This window comes from Heloderma suspectum, chromosome 2 (genome assembly GCF_057233095.1).
Source record: "Heloderma suspectum isolate Gila_16-S chromosome 2, 16-S_ref, whole genome shotgun sequence".
Lineage (NCBI taxonomy): Eukaryota > Metazoa > Chordata > Lepidosauria > Squamata > Helodermatidae > Heloderma > Heloderma suspectum.
In genome coordinates, this window is record NC_139459.1 from 36,785,441 (window position 1) to 36,806,765 (window position 21,325).

Below are 21,325 nucleotides of genomic sequence, written 5' to 3' on the forward strand. Positions count from 1 at the left end.
CTGGGGGGGATCCGCAGGGGGGTGGTAGGCCGTTCCGCGATGGATTTTGGGGGGCTGAATGTACTGGCATTCGGCCTCACCGAGATCCGTCATGGAATTCTCTGACATCCCTACACTGGGCAGAGCAATCCTTTGGTCCTTGGGAAGCATCCCCCGGACTGCAGTATATTGTGGTTTTCCCCTCCCGAAGCCATAGACATTGCTATGACCTCAGAGGGGGAATCTGAATAGGGATTTTCCCACACCCATACCCCTCGCAGCTACCATGATAAGCTCTGTGGCACCTTCTCTTCCAAGTTTGCTATTTTGACCTCAGAAGAGGGTCAGGGAGGGTAGGAAGAGGGCAAGCCAGCAAAGAGGGAAGGGAACATTATCCTGGAGTATTATATCTACATGAAACTTATTTTACTATGCTTTCCCTAAAAGCACAGTAAGATAAGCAAATGCAAACACCTTTGCCTTGGACTGCAAGAAGATCAAACCAGTCCATACTCCAGGAAATAAAGCCAGACTGTTCACTTGAGGGAATGATATTAAAGGCAAAACTGAAGTACTTTGGCCACATAATGAGAAGTCAGGATACCCTGGAGAAGATGCTGATGCTAGGGGAAGTGGAAGGCAAAAGGAAGAGGGGCCGACCAAGGGCAAGGTGGATGGATGATATTCTGGAGGTGACGGGCTCGACCTTGGGGGAGCTGGGGGTGGCGACGGCCAACAGGAAGCTCTGGTGTGGGCTGGTCCATGAAGTCATGAAGAGTCGGAAGCGACTGACCAAATAAACAACAACGAACACCTTCCTCTTTTTCTATCCCTCTGCCTCTTTCTCTTGCATCCATAAGCCCTTATACAACTTGCGGTGTTAAACACTGACCTGGTTTGCACATAACGCTAGCCTATGGCTTACTGAATCCCTGGGTTGTTGTTCTACCTAAGGTTTGTCTGGCAGATGATCAAAAAACTATGGTTTGTCTTCTTGACCCCTGGGTTGTTCATTTTCCTCATCCTTTGCGTCCTCCCTATCTGTGTCCCAAATGCTTCTGCAGCACTGTCGTTCTGCAGAAGCATTGTACATTCTCCTCTCCTCCCTGCCCACCGAGATACCCCATTTCCCCTCTCTGAGTTTGATTTTCTGACCTCTAAGAGGCTGCTGGTGAAGTCCTCTCCATGCCAGCTGTGAGGGGGTGGGATTGGATCTCCAACTCCGACTTCTGAGGTCAGAGCATTGTCTTCGACTTCAGAAGCGTTTTTCCAAGCCATCCTATGGTCCCTGGGACACTCACCCAGGAACCATAGGATTGCTCTCTAAATGTTTTAGGATTTAACTTTGTATCTTCTTCATTGTCTTTATTGTTGTATGGCTTTTCTCACACAACTATGTTGAACTTTAAGACTCTGCAACAGAAGGTCTTCATTTGGGAGGAAGAGAGGGGTGATTTGATTTTAAACATCTTTTACTTATGAACTTTTGAAAGTTACCACTTACTTTCCTATGTTTTTGATAATAGTCCCAATATTATTTTGTTTCTTGATTTTAGTAGCAAGGGCAGGTTTCTCCTTCTGCACTTATGGCCTGGTTCATTAAAGAGTTTTTACCTTTTCACAGCCTTGTCAAGAATTTTGACAAACTCAGCTGTGAAACGAAGTATTGCCTTTGGCTAGGGGAGGGGCAAAAAGTAGAGAAAGTTCAGAAGAGTGAGATGAGAAAACTTACCATAAAAGGAAACAAAACCATAGCTCACTTCCTTCACCTAGCTAATATAAATTGATAAGTCATTGTGGGGAGAACTCAGAGCAGCCATTATGGAGGTTTTCTACATCTTGTCCTTCCTGGCAGCAATTGTTTTCTTCAGAATGCAGAGTGGTAAGCAATATATTTTCTTTCTTTCTTTCTTTCTTTCTTTCTTTCTTTAACACATACTCACCTCCGATACATTCAATAGATGGAAAACAGGGCTGGCTCCAGGTTGAAGGGGGCCTTCAACAGAGTGCTTGCAGTGGGCCTCCTCCTACATGGGGAGACAATAAGACTCACCCCCCTCTCAGCAATTTTGCAAAACTTGCTCAACCATCCCCTGGCTGAAGAAGCTAGTATTGAATGCTATAGGGAAACAGTTAGAATTTTTGCTGAGGTTAAAAGATTCCAGATTAAGGTCAGATGTTCTTTATTAACAAGGATATTAGGAAGAACTAACAAGATATTTACTGGATTAAATGGAATATAATTCCTTTTATTACACAAGTGATGTTTAATTAAGCCCATTTCTTTAGATTCTGCTTTTCTGTGCCCCAAATGCATCTGCAGCAACACCAGGTTTGGATATGAGTTGTTATTGTTGTTGTTGTTGTTGTTGTTGTTGTTGTTGTTTCTTTAATAAATACATTTATATACCACTTATCCTATTTAAGAATATCTCTAAGTGGTTTACAAAGAAATACATTAGAATAAAACATTTGTTAAAACATTAAAACCAGATACTCACAGTACCATAATTAACACACAGGCTGGGCCTGGGTAAGAGATGGGTCTTCAATTGGGACCTAAAGCATGCCACAGTTGGCACCTCCCAAATACTAGCAGAGAGATCATTCCATAAGGTGGGCACCACCACAGAGAAGGCCCTGCTTCCAGGTTAGTGCAAGCCAGCAATCTGCAGGTCGTGGTACAACCAGAAAGGCCTCCTTTGATGATTGTAGTGAATAGTGATCACACAGATCTGTGTTGGGGAAGGCAATCTCCCAGGTAACCTGGTCCCATGCTGTTCAGGGCTTTATATGCCAACAGCAAGACTTGGCTCGGTAGCTAACAGGTAGCCAGTGCAGTTGCTTCAACACTGGTGTAATAGGTGCACAGCCAGACACCTCACTCAGCATCCTGGCTACCACATTCTACACCCGCTGCAGCTTTTGGACCAGGCACAAGGGTAGCCCCACATAAAGCACATTACAGTAATCTAAACATGAGGTTACCAATGCAAGGACTTCAGTGGCCATGCTATCCCTGTCCAGGAAAGGGTGTAGCTGACATACTAACCAGAGCAGGTAATAGGCGCTCCTCCCACAGAAGCCACTGGGGCCTCTAGTGACAATGATGAATCCAGGAGCACCTCCAGGCTACATACCTGTCTTTCCAACAGAGTTCAACCCCATCTAATACAGGCAAACTCCCCAGTTCCTGCACCTTGGAACCACCCACCCATAGAGGCTCCATCTTATCAGGATTCACTCTCAGTTTGTTTGCCCATCACCGCAACCAGGCGTCAGTTCAGAACATGCATGGCCTCTCCTGATTCAGATGTTACAGACAAATAAAGCTGGGTGTCATCAGCATACTGATGACACATTGCCCCAAATCTCTTAATGACTGTCTCTAGTGGTTTCATATAGATGATAAATAGCATAGCATACAGATGGTGCCCTGCAGCACCCCACAGCACAATTGTCAGAAAGCCGAGGCACAGTCCCTCAATCCTATTTTTTTATTATTTATTTATTTCATTTCATTTCTGTACCGCCCAATAGCCGAAGCTCTCTGGGCGGTTCACAAGAATTAAAACCAAAAAGCACACAGTAAAACAATATAAAATATAAAAGCATTAAAAAACCACAATATAACAATACAACCAGAGTAAAACCTAGCAGCAATGCAGAGATTTAAAATACAGATTTAAAACACCAAAGCTAAAAGACTAAAAAGCTAAAATGCTAAAATGCCTGGGAAAATAAAAAGGTCTTCACCTGGAGCAGGAAGGAATACAACGCAGGTGCCAGGCGAACCTCACTAGGGAGCTCATTTTACAGCCGGGGTGCCACAGCAGAAAAGGTCCTCCTCCTAGTAACCACCCGCCTCACTTCCTTTGGCAGGGGCTCATGGAGAAAGGACCGCTGAGGATGATCTTAACGTCCGGAGAGGCACCTGTGGGAGGAGGCGATCCTTCAGATAACCTGGCCCCAAGCTGTTAAGGGCTTTGAATGTTAATACTTTGAATCGGGCCCAGAAATGGACTCCCAACCCAGACAACCTATCCGGAAGGGTACCATGGTCAATGGTATCAAAAGCCACTGAGAGGTCCAGGAGAATCAACAGGGTCGCACTCCCCCTGTCCTTCTCCCGGCAGAGGTCATCCCACAGGGTGACCAAGGCAGTTTCTGTTCCAAAACCAGGCCTGAAGCCCGATTGAAATGGATCTAGATAATCCGTTTCATTCAAGAGTGCCTGGAGCTATCCTGCAACCACCCGCTCAAGCACCTTGCCCAGGAAGGGGATGTTGGCCACTGGTCTATAATTATTAACATCCTCCAGGTCCAGGTTAGGCTTTTTCAGGAGTGGACTGATTACTGCCTCTTTTAAAGTGGCCAGCACCACTCCCTCTCTCAAGGAGGAATTTACAGCTTCCTGGACCCAGCCAGACATCCCCTCCTTGTTTGACGTAATAAGCCATGAAGGGCAAGGGTCGAGCACACGTGGTTGATCGGACTTGGCCAGGCACCTTGTCCGCATCCTCAGGCCTCAATAACTGAAACTCATCCAATAAAACTGGACCAGATGGTGCTCTGAATGCCTCTACCGATGGAATTGCATTAATCACGGTGTCCAACTCATGATGAATCTAGGTGACTTTATCTTCGAAGTGCCGTGCAAACTCGTCACAGCATGCAACTGAGGGTTCCAAAGTATCTTTCCCTGGCCTGGAATGTAACAGTGAACCACTCAGAAAAGTTCCTCTGGACGACACTGAGAAGATGCAATGCTGGTGGAAAAGAACTGTCTCTTTACCACCCTCACTACCACAGAGTAGGCTCAATAATGAGCTCTAACCCATGTTCGGTCAGACTCAGCACGAGTTTTCCTCCACCTGCGTTCTAGCCATCTCCCCTCTTGCTTCATTGCCCTCAGCTTGGGTGTATACCAAGATGCTGGCCGGGCTCTGCTCAGAGGGAGACGGCGCTTGGACGCAATTGTGTCAACCACCTGAGTCATCTCTGCATTCCACAGAGCAACCTGGGCCTCGACAGGAGCACCAGTCATACTAGCAGGAAAATCCCCCAGAGCCCTCTGGAATCCTTCGGGATCCATTAGCTTCTGGGGGTGGACCACTTTAATACGTCCCCCACCCTTGCAGAGGGGGAAGGCTGCCAAGAGTCTAAACCTCAGTAGGAAGTGATCTGACCATGACAAAGGGACAGATGTTAATTCCTCCACTTTCAGATCACCATCCTCCTGCCCAGTCAAGAAAACCAGATCAAGCATGTGTCCTTTTACATGTGTTAGGCCAATGACATGTTGGGACAGCCCCATGGTTGTCATGGCGGCCATGAAGTCCTGAACCGCCTCAGATACAGTGGCCTCAGCATGGAAGTTGAGATCCCCAGGACCATCATCCTAGGGGTCCTCAACACCAAGTCCGAGACTACCTCCGTCAGCTCAGGCAGGGGGTGGGCAGTACACCAGCAGAATCCCTAGTCTGTCCCAGGAACCCAACACAAGGTACAAACACTCAAGAACTGCACTCGAATTAGCAGGAAGCCTAGAGAGAGGGACTGTACTTTCTGGAACTATCCCCACAAGTCAGAGCAGAACCACTGTAGCGCAGTGCCTCCAATTCCCAGCTTACGGAGACAATCCAAAGGAATATCACAGTCAACTATATCAAAAGCTGCTGAGAAAACAAGCAATATCAACAGTGTTGCACTCTGTCTCTCTCTCACAAGAGGTCACCTATCAGGCTGGCCAAAGCCAATCCTGTCCCAGAACCAGGCCTGAATCCAGAATGAAATGGGCTCATATAATGTCCTCCAAGAACATCTGCGACTGCCCAGCCTCCAGCATCTCATGCACCTTGCCCAGAAAAGGGATAATAGTGACTGGGTGTTAACTGGTATAAAACTCCAGATCCAGAGAGGGATTTTGCACCACTGTCTCCTTCAAGGTGGTGGGGACCACTCCATCATGAAAAGATGTGTTCACCACTCCCTGTATCTACCCAGCCAACCCCTCCCAGCTAGCTTGAATAATCCAGGATAGGAAGGGTCAAGAAAGCAGGTTGTAGGCTGAGCAGAAACAAGCATCTTGTCTACATCCTCAGGCCACAAAAACTGAAATTGATCCCATACAGCTGAACCAGATGGTGCATTGAACACCTCACCCGATACTGTACTAAAAGCAGTGTTCAAGTCAGCATGAAGCCGAGCAATTTTATCCACAAAGTGCCTCACAAAATTATCACAATAGGCCTCTTAGGGCTCCAACACAGGATTTAATGGGGAAGATGACAGCAAGCCCTGAACCACCTGGAAACACTCTGTTGGACAGCTACTAGAGGATGCAATGGAGGCAGCAAAATAGACCTTATTTGCTGCTCTCATTGCCAGGCAGTAGGCATGATTATGCACTCTCTCACATCAATGGTCAGCCTCATGAGTCTTACACCACTTATTCTCTGGCTGTCTCCCACCGATTCCATTGCCTGGAGATCACCAGACAGCCAGGGAGCACCTTGGGCTCCACAGCACCTGAGAGGGCACTTGGGAGCACTCATGTCAACAGCCTGTCATGTCTCACCATTCCATAGTGAGGCAAGCGCCTCAACAGGATTGCTGGCTCTGGTCTGGCTATTGGAAATTTCCCTAGCTCACTCAGGAATGCATTGGATTCCATAAGACACTGTGGGCAGATCATCTTAATGGGTCCCCCACCCCTGCAGGGGGAGACTGGCACTATAACCCAAACTAGGGATGGGCGGATTCCCTGCCTTTCATCCCTCTGGGAATCCACCCACAGGGGGAGGCGATCCGTCCCTCCCCCCGGAATCCTTGGGAGCCAGCTCTGCACCATAGCGATTCCACGGAGCCAGCCACCAGCTCCGTATAGCTGGCGATACAGCCACCATTGCCGTGCCATATCACTGAGAGGATGACTCCAGATACAAATGGCATAGAGGATGCCACTTGTGGCCATAAAGCTCTTAGATTAACCTAAATGCAGCCATAAACAGCTGCAATTAGGTTAAACTAAAGGCTTTACGGCTGCAAGTGGCATCCACTACGCCATTTGCGTCTGTGTTTTTTCCCGCGATAGGCTAGCGTCCACTACGCCATTTGCATCTGGAGTCATTCCCTCATCAATACGGAGCTGGCGCGTCCACCGAATCGCCGTGGGGAGGATCCAGCTCCCAAGGATTCCTTTCCTTAAAGGATCCTTTCCGCCACGGACTCCAGAGGCCAGATTCTTTTGAATCCAGCCTCATTGGGGTCCGTGGCAGAATTCTCCACCATCCCTAACCCAAACTTACTCAGCTATCACCAGAGCTTGGGCTGAAAGCCAGCATCCCCCTCACCCTCAGGCACTCCTTACTCTCACCCAGGATAACCAACAAGTAACAGCCCAAATAAAAATATTCACCCCCCAGGGGGATGTGCACTCAGTGACGTTGGCACAGTAACAGGTCCTTGGATACTCAAGTCGCAGCTACCTTCAACCTGCTGCTGATGACTGCCTCCCACTGGCTGCTTGCCTCAGCTGAGAGCTGCAGGACAAGTGCCCTTGTGCTCTCGCCCTTCAGCTCATGCCTTTGTCCAGGCACAACAAGGTTTACATTACCTGGTGGGCAGGAGATTGAAACAGCCTGAATCAGGAACCCCATGTGAAATAAACTCGCCAACAACACCCTCCAGCCAGCTCCTTATTAACGTAAGGCAAAATATTTATCTATTTACTTACTTACATGTTGATTTCCCATATCTTCAACAAAATATTATGTGCCCAGGGCATCTTACAAAGAAGTAAGAAATAACAAAAATGCAGTAAAAAAACAGAAAAAGAAAATAAAGACTATCAGTACAACAAACTAAAACAGGAACAGCCCATTGAAATAGACAATAAAACTTGTTCCAGATTAAAAACACTAACATTAGTGGACGCTAAAAAGCTGGGAAAACAAAAATGGCTTTGCCTGGTGTCTATATTATCTTGATTATATTATTTATGCAATTATCAAAAACCCTGCCAGTTTACAACCAAAGACTATCTCATGTTGGCTCAAACTCCCCAAAGCCAGGAGGTTGGAAGCTAAGGCTGATGTCGTAGCAGACATGCCCATGCTCAGTGATGATGTTGTGCAATGCCACAAATTGCGCTTGCTTATAACCTACCCCGCAATCTGATGTAGCACAGTCCGTTCTACCACATCAAGACTATACTATGCCATTCTGGGGTATGTATAGGCCTGAACTTGAATATTTTTATTGGTTTAGTTGCTTTTCTTGTTGTTTTGCTGTTTGTGTTCGTGGTTTTACGAGATGTTTAAATATTGTTTGTATGGTATATTACACTGGATGCCTGCTAATAATAATAAGTATAGCTGTCATAGAATTATCAACAACCTCCGATATGCAGACGATACCACCCTAATGGCAGAAAGCGAAGAGGATCTCAAGAGCCTCTTGTTGAGGGTGAAAGAGGAGAGTGCAAAAGCTGGTTTGAAACTCAACATTAAAAAAACGAAGATCATGGCATCTGGCCCCATCACTTCCTGGCATATAGAAGGGGAAGAAATGGAAGCAGTGACAGATTTTACTTTCTTGGGCTCCAAGATCACCGCAGACGGTGACTGTAGCCATGAAATTAAAAGACGCTTGCTCCTTGGGAGGAAAGCTATGGCCAACCTAGACAGCATAGTAAGACGCAGAGACATCACCTTGCTGACAAAGGTCCGTCTAATCAAAGCTATGGTTTTCCCAGTAGTAATGTATGGATGTGAGAGCTGGACTATAAGGAAGGCTGAGCGCCGAAGAATTGATGCTTTCGAACTGTGGTGCTGGAGAAGACTCCTACGAGTCCCCTGGACTGCAAGGAGGTCAAATCTGTCCATCCTAAAGGAAATCAACCCTGAGTGCTCATTGGAAGGACAGATAATGAAGGTGAAGCTCCAATATTTTGGCCACCTAATGTGAAGAGAAAACTCCCTGGAAAAGACCCTGATGCTGGGAAAGACTGAAGGCAAAAGGAGAAGGGGACGGCAGAGGATGAGATGGCTAGATAGCATCACCGATGCAATGAATATGAACTTGAGCACACTCCGGGAGAGAGCGCAGGACAGGAAGGCCTGGCGTGCTATGGTCCATGGGGTCACGAAGAGTCGGACACGACTGAACGACTGAACAACAACAACAAATAGCTGTCATATCAGTGACAACTATACTTAAGGCCATCAGTAAAAAAAGGGGGGCTCCACCATGCTAAATAGTGATGGGGGGTTCTAACCTTTATAAAATTGAGATGCTTTCACCAATCTTTCTGAAATTTACAGGTGTGAAGGATTGTTGGGCTCGCCCTGCAAGGTAGGACAGGCCCAACTTGGCCACAAGTTTCCCCAAACTGACCCAGTATCTTCCCTCCCAGGCCAATAGGTATTTAGTACTGAAGTTATGCAGGACACACCACTCCAACTAGAAGTTGGATAAAAGTTTATTAAGGGAAAGGAACAAAGGTAAGGGGAGAGGTGGTAGGTTGTGCAGGAAATTACAAGCGAGATTACAATACCCAAAAGCCAGAAACACCAAACACCTTGACACACACTCCCAGGAGCAAAACAATAAAGCTAGCTAGTCTATCCTACACATACCAAAGTATGGGCCTCTCAGGATAGCCACCAAACTGCAACATACCCTAGTACCATCACAGCAAAAGAAAAGACACCCACCCCTTCTTTGCCCCCCTATTTATTACCCATCCCTAGCAACTCAAGGCAGAATTGAAGCACCCAATCATAGCTCAGTCCAGAGACCCTCCACTCCACCCTCCAAGGAGGCTGGATCTTCCCACCAGATATGGCTGTTATCACTTTCCCAAAGGAACAGATTTTTACCTTGAGCTGCCGGGCCAAGAAACGGCCAAATAACAATTAGCTTCCAAGTGGCTTCTTCAATGTGACAACCCGATCGGCCGTTATGGCCACTACTAACCTTCATTCTTGACAACAGGTTCCAGAAAGAATGGGACAGATGTTAAATACACTTTTAAACTTATTTTTTAAAAGAATCTTTTACTTTGGGGGAGGGTAAGGTTAGTATCCCTCCAGTTTTCCTTATGTAATCAAGGGTTGGGGAAGAGAAAAGAGAGAGCTATTTTGTGTGAGAGGGGGTATTTAGTAGCTCTAAGAATATATCTCACACAACAGGGCAGGAAGAAAGAGAAAAAAATATCTACATTAGGAAAGGTGAGGTGAAATTTTTCTCTTTAAATGATCCAGAGCCAGTATACCTTAGACTGCAGGAGTGAGGAAGGGAAAGATGGAGTGTGTGTGCGTGTGTGCCTGTATGAGGGGTGGGGGGAGGTAGAGGTGTCTTTTCTTTCTAAAAATTAAGGCTTCTCACAAAGATCCAAAGGTATCTTATTTAAAAGCAGCAACCAATGCTTCAAAAGCATGCCTTTCTTCCTTTGGGGGCATGGGGGAGAGGGGAAGGGCAGAGCCACAGATTCAGCCTACTATCTATATATACACTTACCTGGGAATGTGCTCTTTGTAAACAGTGGGACGTGCTTCTGAGTAGACAAGCATGGGATTGCATGGTTTCATACCCAGCCAAGAAATGTGTTGGATTAAAGATGGCGGGGAGGAGGGCAGATTGAGAAACACACTAGAGGGAGGTCAGAAATTTTCTTTCAACACTTCCCTCTGAAAAGATAAACACTGTACCAAGACATATTAAGTCAATCTACTGGGGGGGGGGGTGTTAATACCCCTCTAAAATTATTTATTTACTCAGGGATTGGGGAGAAGATGAGAGAAATATCACCCTTACTTTGGGATGAGTGAATTGGATATGAAATACCTCTCTTTTTTTTAAACAGGGAAGGAGGGAGAAAAAAATACTTAGAAAGCTAACACAGCAAAGATGGTACCTTTCTCCCTGAAATGCTTGCTTTTTTTTCTTGCAGTGAGTTTTTTTATATATAGTAGAAGCATTCAAAAACTGTCCCCACCTGCAATATAATGTAGCAGAAAATCTTAATTAAAACACTTAAAATCTTCATTATTTCCACTTCCTTCGGCTGAATGTGTAGATGTAGCCAAAGTGAAAGTGAGAAAAAAGGGCACTTGATCCATAGATGTTTGGGCATATATAAATTCCATGTAAAGGAATTTCATTTAGGTAGTTATATGCTTGATTTCTGTGATTTCAGTGGGACATGGGCACACCCAACTTTTCACTGATTGTGGCACCCAGGATTTATAACACTTCAGAAAGGAATTCTCAACCCCATTTCAATATTCTAGTTTCATCAGGGCTGCCACCTGAAAACTGCAGAGTTGGGATTCCGTGGTGAAAATTTGAACAGCTCTCCATTCTGGGTCTCACGTGAAGCAACCATTCCTGGAACATCGGAAGCTGCCTTACACTGAGTCAGACCGTTGGTCCATCTAGCCCAGTATCGTAGACACTGACAGGCAGCAGCTCTCCAGGGTTTCAGGCAGGAGATTTTCCAGCCCTACCTGGAGATGCCAGAAATTGAACATGGGACCTTCTGAATCCAAAACAGGTGCTCTATCATGAGCTCTTCAGGACGACTGTGTCCCAGAGGATATGGTGCTGGCGCATGAACATATGCATGCATCCCATCTGTCAGACAGTTGTGGGAAGAGTATTTAAACATTCTCACAACCATGTGAACCATGTAATTGCAATACTGAGCAGCATGCCAAAACTGTTTGAATGGGACCTTAGAAATGTTCTAACTTTGGGCATTCCATTGAGTCAACTGCTATGGAAAGTTGCGCTAATATTCCTTCTCAGTTATGCTCATATGTATGTGCCTGTATTTGGCCCTTATACAACTACATTCTTTTTCAGTTAGTTAGCCTGCAACACAAAGTATATGACTTGACATGATTCTCATGGATTATTTCTATTTAGGTCAATGTGCAGATATAGTCGGAGGTAAAGAGTCAGTTCCACACTCAAGACCCTATATGGCTGCCCTTGTCAACACATCTCATCGTCCAGATGTATTCTGTGGAGGTACTTTGATAAAAAAGAACTGGGTGTTAACAGCAGCCCATTGTTGCCTGTAAGTTTTGAGAAATATTTCTGCTTTGCTCATCGCTTCTCAAGGTCCTTTACGCAAGCCCATTTGCCCTTCTTTAGCCAGCTAGCAGAGTTTGCTTTCTAGTGTGAGCTGCTAATAGTGGTTGCCTGGCTAAGGATCCAAGAAGGTTAGAAGAATGAGTGCTTGTCCATCCTAGCTTGTGAAATCTGCTAGAGCTGAGCTGGGTACCTGGACCTCCGAGGTGGTAAATGCCTCTTTGAGGGACAGTGAGGTCCCTGCAGCTTTGAAAGAACCAGTAGGGACGTCAGAGAATTCCACCATGGATTCTAGTGAGGCCGGATTCTTTAGAATCTGGCCCCCCAGAATCCGTGGTGGAACAGCCTCTCGCCCCCCTGCCCCCCTGTGAAATCCCCTTGCGACGAAACTTACTTGGGGCAGATGCAGCAGCAGTTCCGGCAGCGGCTGGTCTCCTGGCTGGCCACAGCCGGGCTGCTGCGGCCACCATTTGCATCCTTGCAGCCGTGATAGGCTACATAAGTATTTACGTAGCCTATCACAGCAAAGAGCAGGGACGCAAATGGCAGCCGCTACGCCATTTGCACCCCTGCTCTTTGCCATGATAGGCTACGTAGGTATTTACGGTAAAGGCAGCCACGCAAATGGTGGCCACTACTCTTTGCCGTGATAGGCTACGTAAATACTTACGTAGCCTATCACAGCTGCTTGCAAGGATGCAAATGGCGGCCGCTATGACGGCTGCCATTTGCGGCTGCAGCAGCCCGGCCATGGCTGGAATTCCAGATGTGGACGGCCCCAGCCAGCCGCTCCACGGAGCCGCTGCGGAACGGAGCTGGCCAGGGAGGATTCCGGGGGGAGGGACGGAGCGCCTCCCCCCCACCGTGCATGCCCCTGCGTGGAGCCAGGTAAGGGATTCGTACATCCCTAAGCAGTGGAGAGGCTCTTGTGGAAGAAACGACATCTAGAACCTATGGTTTCAGATAACTACCGCCTGGTATCAAATTTGCCATTCTTGGGCAAGGTACTGGAGCATGTGGTGGCCTCACAACTCCAAGTGGTGTTAGATGATACTGACCTGGTTGTGGGACAGAAACAGCCTTGGTCACCCTGGTTGATGCCTTATGCTGGGGAATGGATGGGGGAAGTGCAGCCCTGTTGGCTCTTCTGGACCTCTCAGCAGCTTTCAACACCATCGACCATGGTATCCTTCTGGATCATTTATCTGGACGGGGCTTGGGAGGCATGATTTTAAAGTGGTTCTGGTCCTTCCTGGAGAAGCAGTCTCAGAAGGTGATGGTGGAGAACTTTTCTTCCACCCCATGGCCGCTAGCCTGTGGGATGCCACAAGGTTCCATTCTGTCCCCCATGCTTTTTAACATCTACATGAAACTGCTGGGGGAAATCATCAGGAGGTTTGGGATGAAGTTTCATCAGTATGCGGATGATACTCAGCTCTACCTCTCATTTCCATCTATACATCCAAGGAAGTCTGTTGAACTCGTGAACCAGTGTCTGGAGGCTGTTTTGAGGTGGATGATGGTAAACAGGTTAAACTTTAATCCAGACAAGATGGAGCTACTGTGGGTTGGGAACCGAACTACTCTGGATAGAGGCTTACAACTGGTCTTAGATAGGGTTGTACTTCCCCTAAAAGACTAAGTACACAGTCTGGGAGTCCTTCTGGACTATACACTTACTCGGGAAACCCAGGTGGCTGCAGTGTCCAGGAGTTCATTTTACCAGCTTAGGCTAATACACCAGCTGTAGCCCTATCTAGAGAGGATGAACCTTGCCTCAGTTATCTATTGCACTAGTGATGTCCAGGCTGGGCTACTGTAATGCGCTGTATGTGGGGCCACCTTTGAAGACAGTTCAGAAACTTCAGCTGATACAGAATTCAGCTGCCCAAGCATAGGTGGGGGTGAGGCAATTTGATCATATGGTGTTTCCGAGCCCAATTTCAAGTGCTGGTTTTGACCTTTAAACCCTTAAAGATTTGGGACCAAATTACTTGAAAGACCACCTTCATCCATATCAGCCTGCCTGTACTTTAAGATCAGCAAGTATGGCCCTACTCATTTGCCCACCGGTAAGAGCAGTCAGATGTCTGACTACATGGGAGAGGGCCTTCTCTGAAGTGGCCCCACAGCTCTGGAATAAGTTGCCATCAGTGGTCATAGAATCATAGAATCATAGAATCATAGAATAGTAGGGTTGGAAGGGGCCTACAAGGCCATCGAGTCCAACCCCCTGCTCAATGCAGGAATCCAAGTCAGAGCATCCCTGACAAATGGCTGTCCAGCCTCGTCTTGAAGGCCTCCAGTGTGGGAGAGCCCACCACCTCCCCAGGTAATTGGTTCCATTGCCGTATTGCTCTGACACTCAGGAAGTTTTTCCTGATGTTCAGTCGGAATCTGGCTTCCTGTAACTTGAGCCCATTATTCCGTGTCCTGCACTCTGGGATGATCAAGAAGAGATCCTGGCCTTCTTCTCTGTGACAACCTTTCAAGTACTTGAAGAGTGCTATCATATCTCCCCTCAGTCTTCTCTTCTCAAGGCTAAACATGCCCAGTTCTTTCAGTCTCTCTTCATAGGGCTTTGTTTCCAGTCCCCTGATCATCTTTGTTGCCCTCCTTTGAACCCTCTCCAGCTTGTCTGCATCCTTCTTAAAGTGTGGTGCCCAGAACTGGACACAGTACTCCAGATGAGGCCTAACCAGTGCTGAGTAGAGGGGAACTAGTACTTCCCGGGATTTGGAAGCGATGCTTCTATGAATGCAGCCCAAAATAGCATTTGCCTTTTTTGCAGCCACATCACATTGTTGGCTCATATTCAGCTTGTGATCGACGACAATTCCAAGATCCTTCTCGCTCGTAGTGTGGTTGAGCCACGTATCCCCCATCTTGTAACTGTGCATTTGGTTTCTTTTTCCTAGGTGCAGAACTTGGCATTTGTCCCTATTAAATGCCATTCTGTTGTTTTCTGCCCAGCACTCCAGTCTATCCAGATCACTTTGAATTTTGTTTCTGTCTTCCAAAGTATTAGCTATCCCTCCCAATTTTGTGTCATCTGCAAATTTGATCAGCATTCCCTGCACCTCCTCCTCCAAGTCATTCATAAAAATATTGAAGAGCACTGGGCCCAGGACTGAGCCCTGCGGTACCCCACTCGTTACCTCTCCCCAGCTTGAGAAGGTCCCATTGATAAGCACTCTTTGAGTCCGATTCTGTAGCCAACTGTGGATCCACATGATCGTTGTTTCATCTAGCCCACTTCGAGCAAGTTTGCTCATCAGGATATCATGGGGCACTTTGTCGAAAGCTTTGCTGAAGTCGAGGTATATGATGTCTACAGCATTCCCACGGTCTACAAGGGAGGTGACTTGATCAAAAAATGAGATCAGATTTGTCTGGCAGGACTTGTTTTTGACAAATCCATGTTGGCTTCGAGTAATCACGGCATTGTTGTCAAGGTGCTTCCAGATGGATTGCTTTATGATCTGCTCCAGAATTTTCCCAGGGATTGATGTCAGACTGACTGGTCTGTAGTTCCCAGGTTCCTCCTTTTTACCCTTTTTGAAGATAGGGACAACGTTAGCCCTCCTCCAGTCATCTGGCACTTCCCCGGTCCTCCATGATTTCTCAAAGAGAATAGACAGCGGTTCTGAGAGTTCTTCTGCCAGTTCCTTTATGACTCTAGGATGCAGTTCATCTGGCCCTGGAGATTTGAACTCATTCAAAGTAATGAGGTGTTCCTTGACCATATGCCTGTCGATCTCAAGCTGCAATCCTGCCCCTTCAGCCTGTACTTCGCCTTTGCCAGGGGGGTCATAGACCCTCTTTGGGGAGAAGACTGAGCCAAAGTAGGAATTGAGCACCTCTGCCTTTTCTTTGTCCTCTGTTATCATTTTGCCATGCCCCAGCATTGCAGGCTTTTAAGAAGGCTTGAAAACACATTATTTTACTCTGGCCTTCTCCTCAGATGCTTGCTTTTGTTGCTGTTTTTATTGCTGGTTTTGTTGTGAGTTTTATTGCTGTTTTCATTGTTATTTTATTGCTGATTTTATTATATCCTTACTGTTTTTATTGTGTTTTTATAATTTTAATATCTTACCAGTTTTATGTGTTTTATTGCAATATGCCGACTTGGAAGGCCTTCTGCCCTAAAAGGCAGCCAATAAATATTTTAAATAAATAAATAACGAGAAGGAAACCCAGTAAATCATGGGCTGGTGGCCATGTGAGCGAGAAATCATAGTGTGGGAGGAAAATGTGGAAAATAGTTCAATATCTGGTCCCAAGATCAAGGCAGTGAGTGAGAACTCATTAGCCAGGAGTGAGAAGCTGACATCATTTCATACATGATACTAACAAGCGCTTGTGAACTTCTCTTGCATCATCAGTGCCATGTCTGAATGGTGTTAATGCAGGATAAATTGCAGAAGAGAAATGATATGCACATTCTAACCAATGTAGGTTCTTGTAAGCAGGCTGACAATAGGTAATAATATATTGTAATATCTGATACGTACATCCCCCTTCCCTAATTGCACAAATAACCATTGTGATCTGTGTGACCGTGCTTCAGATGTATTTTGAAAACTAAACATACTGTTTGCACTGGCTTGCAGATGAGATCCAGGCGTCCCTCTAAAACTGTACCTGAAAACAGTAAGCACAGTTTAAATATGGTCACCACATCACCATTGTCAAAGCAGCTGTTTCTATAATATATGACGTATTCAATATCTGGACCTAGAAACTGAAGCTGTCTTCATATGTTATTGTGTGGGGCCCAGTAACTCCTGGTTTCTCAACCACAGAGGAAATTATGGGTTATCTTATCAGAGTCTGTACTATATAATAAAAGTGCAGTTCAGAACGGACAACTATCAGTGCAACCCTAGGCATATTTACTCAGTTCCATTGTGTCTAATGGGGCTGACACGCTAGTAAGTTAAATTAGGATTGCAGCTTAAGTATATGTAGAAGGTATTATATGAAAACATAGGCCAGAAACACTGTGTAAAATCAAAAACGCAGAACAACGCAAAACAAATATCAGTGCAAGACAAATTGATCAAAGAGTGAATATTAGTGCTGGCTAGAAATTAACTTCGGTCAAAAGCTTTATGATTTTTTATATTTCCAGGGGAAGAGAAATAGAATTCAGACTGCAAACAAGAATTATTCTTGGTGCTCATTCATGGAATAAAAAAGAAAGAAAGCAACAGCGCTTCAAAATTGTTCAAATACTTTCTCACCCAATCAAGGAAAGTGACATAATGCTTTTAAAGGTACATATTTAAGCAAGACATGAATGTTCTGGGTGCAAAAATGAAATTTTATATCTGTGCAGCATATGCTTTACCACGAAACCATTTAACTGAGGGTACTTCCAGATGCGTGTTTTCAAACACTACCAACCAAAAGAAACTGTGCAGCTATTCCACCTTTCTCTCCTTAGTGGCCTTTCTGTGGTAAGAAAGAAAGATGGAAGAAGCGGTGGGAAAACATGGGAGGTTACAAATGGAAGATGGCAATGTCAGGACCATCAGTACAATTCTGTATATGAGGGAGGACAATGGCACAATAAAAGCCTTGTCTGGAAGCAGCAATAGTTCGTTGTTCAAATGGAAAGCAGGGCATGGTATTACAGTTATACTTCAGCAAAATTAGTTCTCTTCTGGTGGCGGTGGTGGTAGTGGTGGAGCTCAGTTGTAAGAGTTTTCTTCTGAAGGCTTTGCTCCACTACTCAGGAAGTTTACGGCCTGCTGCTTCGGAAAGACAGGGCCCCAATATCCCCATTCGGTTAGCTGGCTTTCATGGGAGAGAAGATTTAAACCCTCCCTGCTATCTCTCCTCCCCACCATGCTGCTCAGGAAACAGCAGAGCAGCAGCAAAAATAAAGCCAAGGAGTGAGCAGGGCCAGGTCGTAGAGCGCCATGGGCCTCACCTTCCCCACTGTGACCTGTTTTGCCTTATTCTTTCAGCTTCAGGGAAGTGCAAAGACTGGCCGATATGTCAAAACCCTTGAGCTTCCCAGCACTAGTTCTTCCAGTGATGTCCAAGCAGGAACACAGTGTCTAGTAGCTGGATGGGGAGATACTTACAATAGACAGAAGGTACCAACTAAGAAGCTACATGAAGTTAATGTAACTATCATTGAAAGAAGCATCTGCAACGACAAGGAACACTATAATTCTCATCCTATAGTGACAAAGAACATGGTGTGTGCTGGTGACATGGAAGGAGGAAAGGATTCATGTGTGGTAAGAGTGTTTATGTACCCATTATTTTTCTTGAAAGGGCTGTCAATGGATTAAAGAACAAAACCATCTGCCTATTCACTGTTTGGCTGATAAATCAATTAAATAAATGTACATTTTATCAAAATCTCATACATATCATTTTCAGATGTTGAAGGGAAGTATAAGATAACGTATAAGTTAATTAAAAAACCTACTGCTCTTTGTTAGAAGGAAAGGCCATCTTTATATTTTCTTTTTCATTCCCTTTTATGGTAGCACACTAGAACCAAAGGACCCTCAACAAATAAACAAGAACCAGAACGGGTGGGGCTGAACTTGCAGCCCCACCAATGAAAATCTGCCCTCATTAATTAGAACTGAGCCCTCAGTGATTTATCAGTAAATGCTTTAGTTGATCACTCCACTGATTAATCCAATTTAAAGCATGCCACCTTTATCAGAAATTGAAAGAACTTTCAGGTTTGGCATCTTGCCCAGTAGAACTGAGAAAGTAACCCATAGCGGGGGGGGGGGGGCGTTAAGGCTTTAAAATCTGTATTTCCTACATGAAATCCTAGCTCTATTAAAGAGTAAGCCCAATCATCAGAACTTATTTATTTATATACCATTGTAATTTACATGGCAATTTAGCAAATAATATTTAAGAGAGAGAGAGAGAGAGAGAAAGAGAGAGAGAGGAAAAAAGTTGATCCCTAACTTACTATCTAACTAAATCTGAACAGTGAGATGAAGCAACAGAGGACTGGAGAAAAGAGAAAGGTAACAAAGCAATATACGGGGAAGAGAATTAGGGAAAATTAAAGCTTTAAAATCTGTATTTCCTACATGAAATCTTAGCTGTATGAAATTCAACAAGAGGAAGCTCAAACATCAGCATTTATTTACATGAATTGCAATGATTACTGGTGCAATCCTACGCACATTAGATAGAAAAGAAGTCCTACAACTCCCAGCAACATGCATAGGATTGAACCCTAAAGCAGCAATCCTAAACCCATTTACTAGAGAGTAAGCCCCACTGAACCTAGTGGGATTTACTTGAGTAAACATGCATAGGATTGTTCTCTAAGGTTGCTAGAATCCTATACACACACTTAGTTGGAGTAAAGCCCATTAAACCTAATGGGACTTGCCTCTGAAAAAATATGCATAGGATTGTGTTCTATTTATGCTTTATTACATTTTCTATATATTCTGACTTCTAACAATTTTATAGAAGTTTCAGACTACCAAAAACGTAAGTGTTGAAATCAACACTACCTATAGCAAGGTAGTGAACGGCCCAGAGAGCTTTGGCTATTGGGCGGTATAGAAATGAAATGAAATGAAATGAAATAAATAATATTGCATCGTGGTTGTGCTGTGTTGCATGCGCTGTTTCACTTAAAAGGTTTGGTAAAAATAATACATGCAAGAGCTTAATTGTTGCAACATTATAACCAAAGAGGAAGATATATCAGCTTCTGTGAACGGTAACACCACCCTGTCTCTTGTTCCTTTTTCCCCAGGGTGATTCTGGTGGTCCTTTGATATGTGATGGCAAACAAAGAGGCCTCGTCTCTCGTGGTGGAAAATTATGTGGTGATCGCCGCTACCCTGGTGTTTATACTCATCTCACAAAGGCCTATCTCACCTGGATAAAGACACATACAGGGGATGACACACAGTGATTCGATTGCTCTCTTTCCAGATACTCCTTAATGAAGCTCTTTTTTTTTAGCTTGTAATTAAGGGGGCTTCCAGCTGAAGCTTTTATTCTACAATCACCTTGCTTCATTCATGAAATTTATGAGGAGGGGGTGGGTGTCCAGACCCTGTTGTCTTCTACTCATAACTTCTCATGTTTTCCCACCGGATCTGCCATCTTTTTTTTTTTCTGTTAGGAGCACTCCATCTGGAAGCATCCTTAACTTATGCTCATCTCATTCATCTTTGAAGCTGTAACACCACATATGTAAACCACCTAGATATCCTGGGATAACAAGCAGTATAGAATCAGCTTACATAAAATAAACAAATAAATAAATATGCAGTTATGTAGTTATAAATATATAACTATAAGAGATTCTGCTTTATGAAAAATAGCCAGGTGGTGCACAAAACATGCTAACCCTTTTCTGTCTGTGCTTTCCTCAACATTTGTCTGTGTGTTTTATATACAGCTCTGCCTATCCTAATGCATCTAAAATGTCAACACTTTTATTGCTTTGGCATATTTTGCATCAACAATTAAAAAGCAGTAACACTTGTAGCTTGAAGTAATCTGGAAAACTCTTGCCTTTTGCATTAAAGGAACTGTGTTTATATTGAAGCTGATTGTTTTCTTATAATGTTCTTTCCAAAGCTGAAATAATCGCATTTTTTAAATATTATCCTAGAATATTATATCGGGCAAAGCAAGCCTATGGTCCCTGAGAAAGCATCCCAGGGACCACAGGATATAGTGGATTTCCTCTCCTGAGGCCATAAACACTGCTGTGATCCCGGGGGGGGGGGGGATCTGAATGGGGATTCCCCAGACCCCACCCCTCACAGTCAACGGTGGTAAGCTCCATGGCAGCTTCTCTTCCAAGATCACTGTTGTGATCCCAGAAAAGGGTCAGGGAGGGTAGGAAGGTGTCAAACCAGTGGGGAGGGGAGGAAACAGAGAGGATATGGGTCCAAAGTATTTCGGAGACATCCATACAGCAGCAATCCCTTAGGATTACACTCTAAATTACACCCAGAGTGGCTGGGTGACCGGCCAGATGGGCGATTAATAAATTTAATAAATAATAAATAAATACATACATACATTGTGTAAGAGCTTGAAGACACTAGAGCAAGAGAGAGAGAGAGAAAAAGGTGCACAAAGGATATTTGCATTTGCTTATTTTACTGTGCTTCAAGGGGCAACATAATACAATAAGTTTCATTTAGAATGCAATCCTAACATATTGCTGCTCTATAGACAGAGAGGGAAAATCTCCTGTATCCAGTGGTCCCTGGGA

General features: G+C 44.9%; 1 protein-coding gene across 1 annotated transcript; it reads left to right on the forward strand.

Moving 5' to 3' along the window:
* Window positions 1–1,788: 1,788 nt before the first annotated feature.
* On the forward strand, window positions 1,789–20,646 carry LOC146352094 (granzyme A-like). Its single transcript, XM_084833270.1, has 5 exons — window positions 1,789–1,861; window positions 11,914–12,067; window positions 17,216–17,360; window positions 18,057–18,335; window positions 19,844–20,646. The coding sequence occupies exons 1-5, from the start codon at window positions 1,801–1,803 to the stop codon at window positions 20,003–20,005; spliced, it is 801 nt and encodes a 266-aa protein (XP_084689396.1). The 5' UTR covers window positions 1,789–1,800; the 3' UTR covers window positions 20,006–20,646.
* Window positions 20,647–21,325: the final 679 nt, after the last annotated feature.

Coding starts and splice junctions, on each gene's coding strand:
- LOC146352094 (XM_084833270.1), top strand. CDS start 1,801: ATGGAGGTTTTCTACATCTTGTCCTTCCTGGCAGCAATTGTTTTCTTC. Junction 1,862..11,913: donor TTTCTTCAGAATGCAGAGTG/GTAAGCAATATA, acceptor ATTTCTATTTAG/GTCAATGTGCAGATATAGTC. Junction 18,336..19,843: donor GAGGAAAGGATTCATGTGTG/GTAAGAGTGTTT, acceptor CTTTTTCCCCAG/GGTGATTCTGGTGGTCCTTT.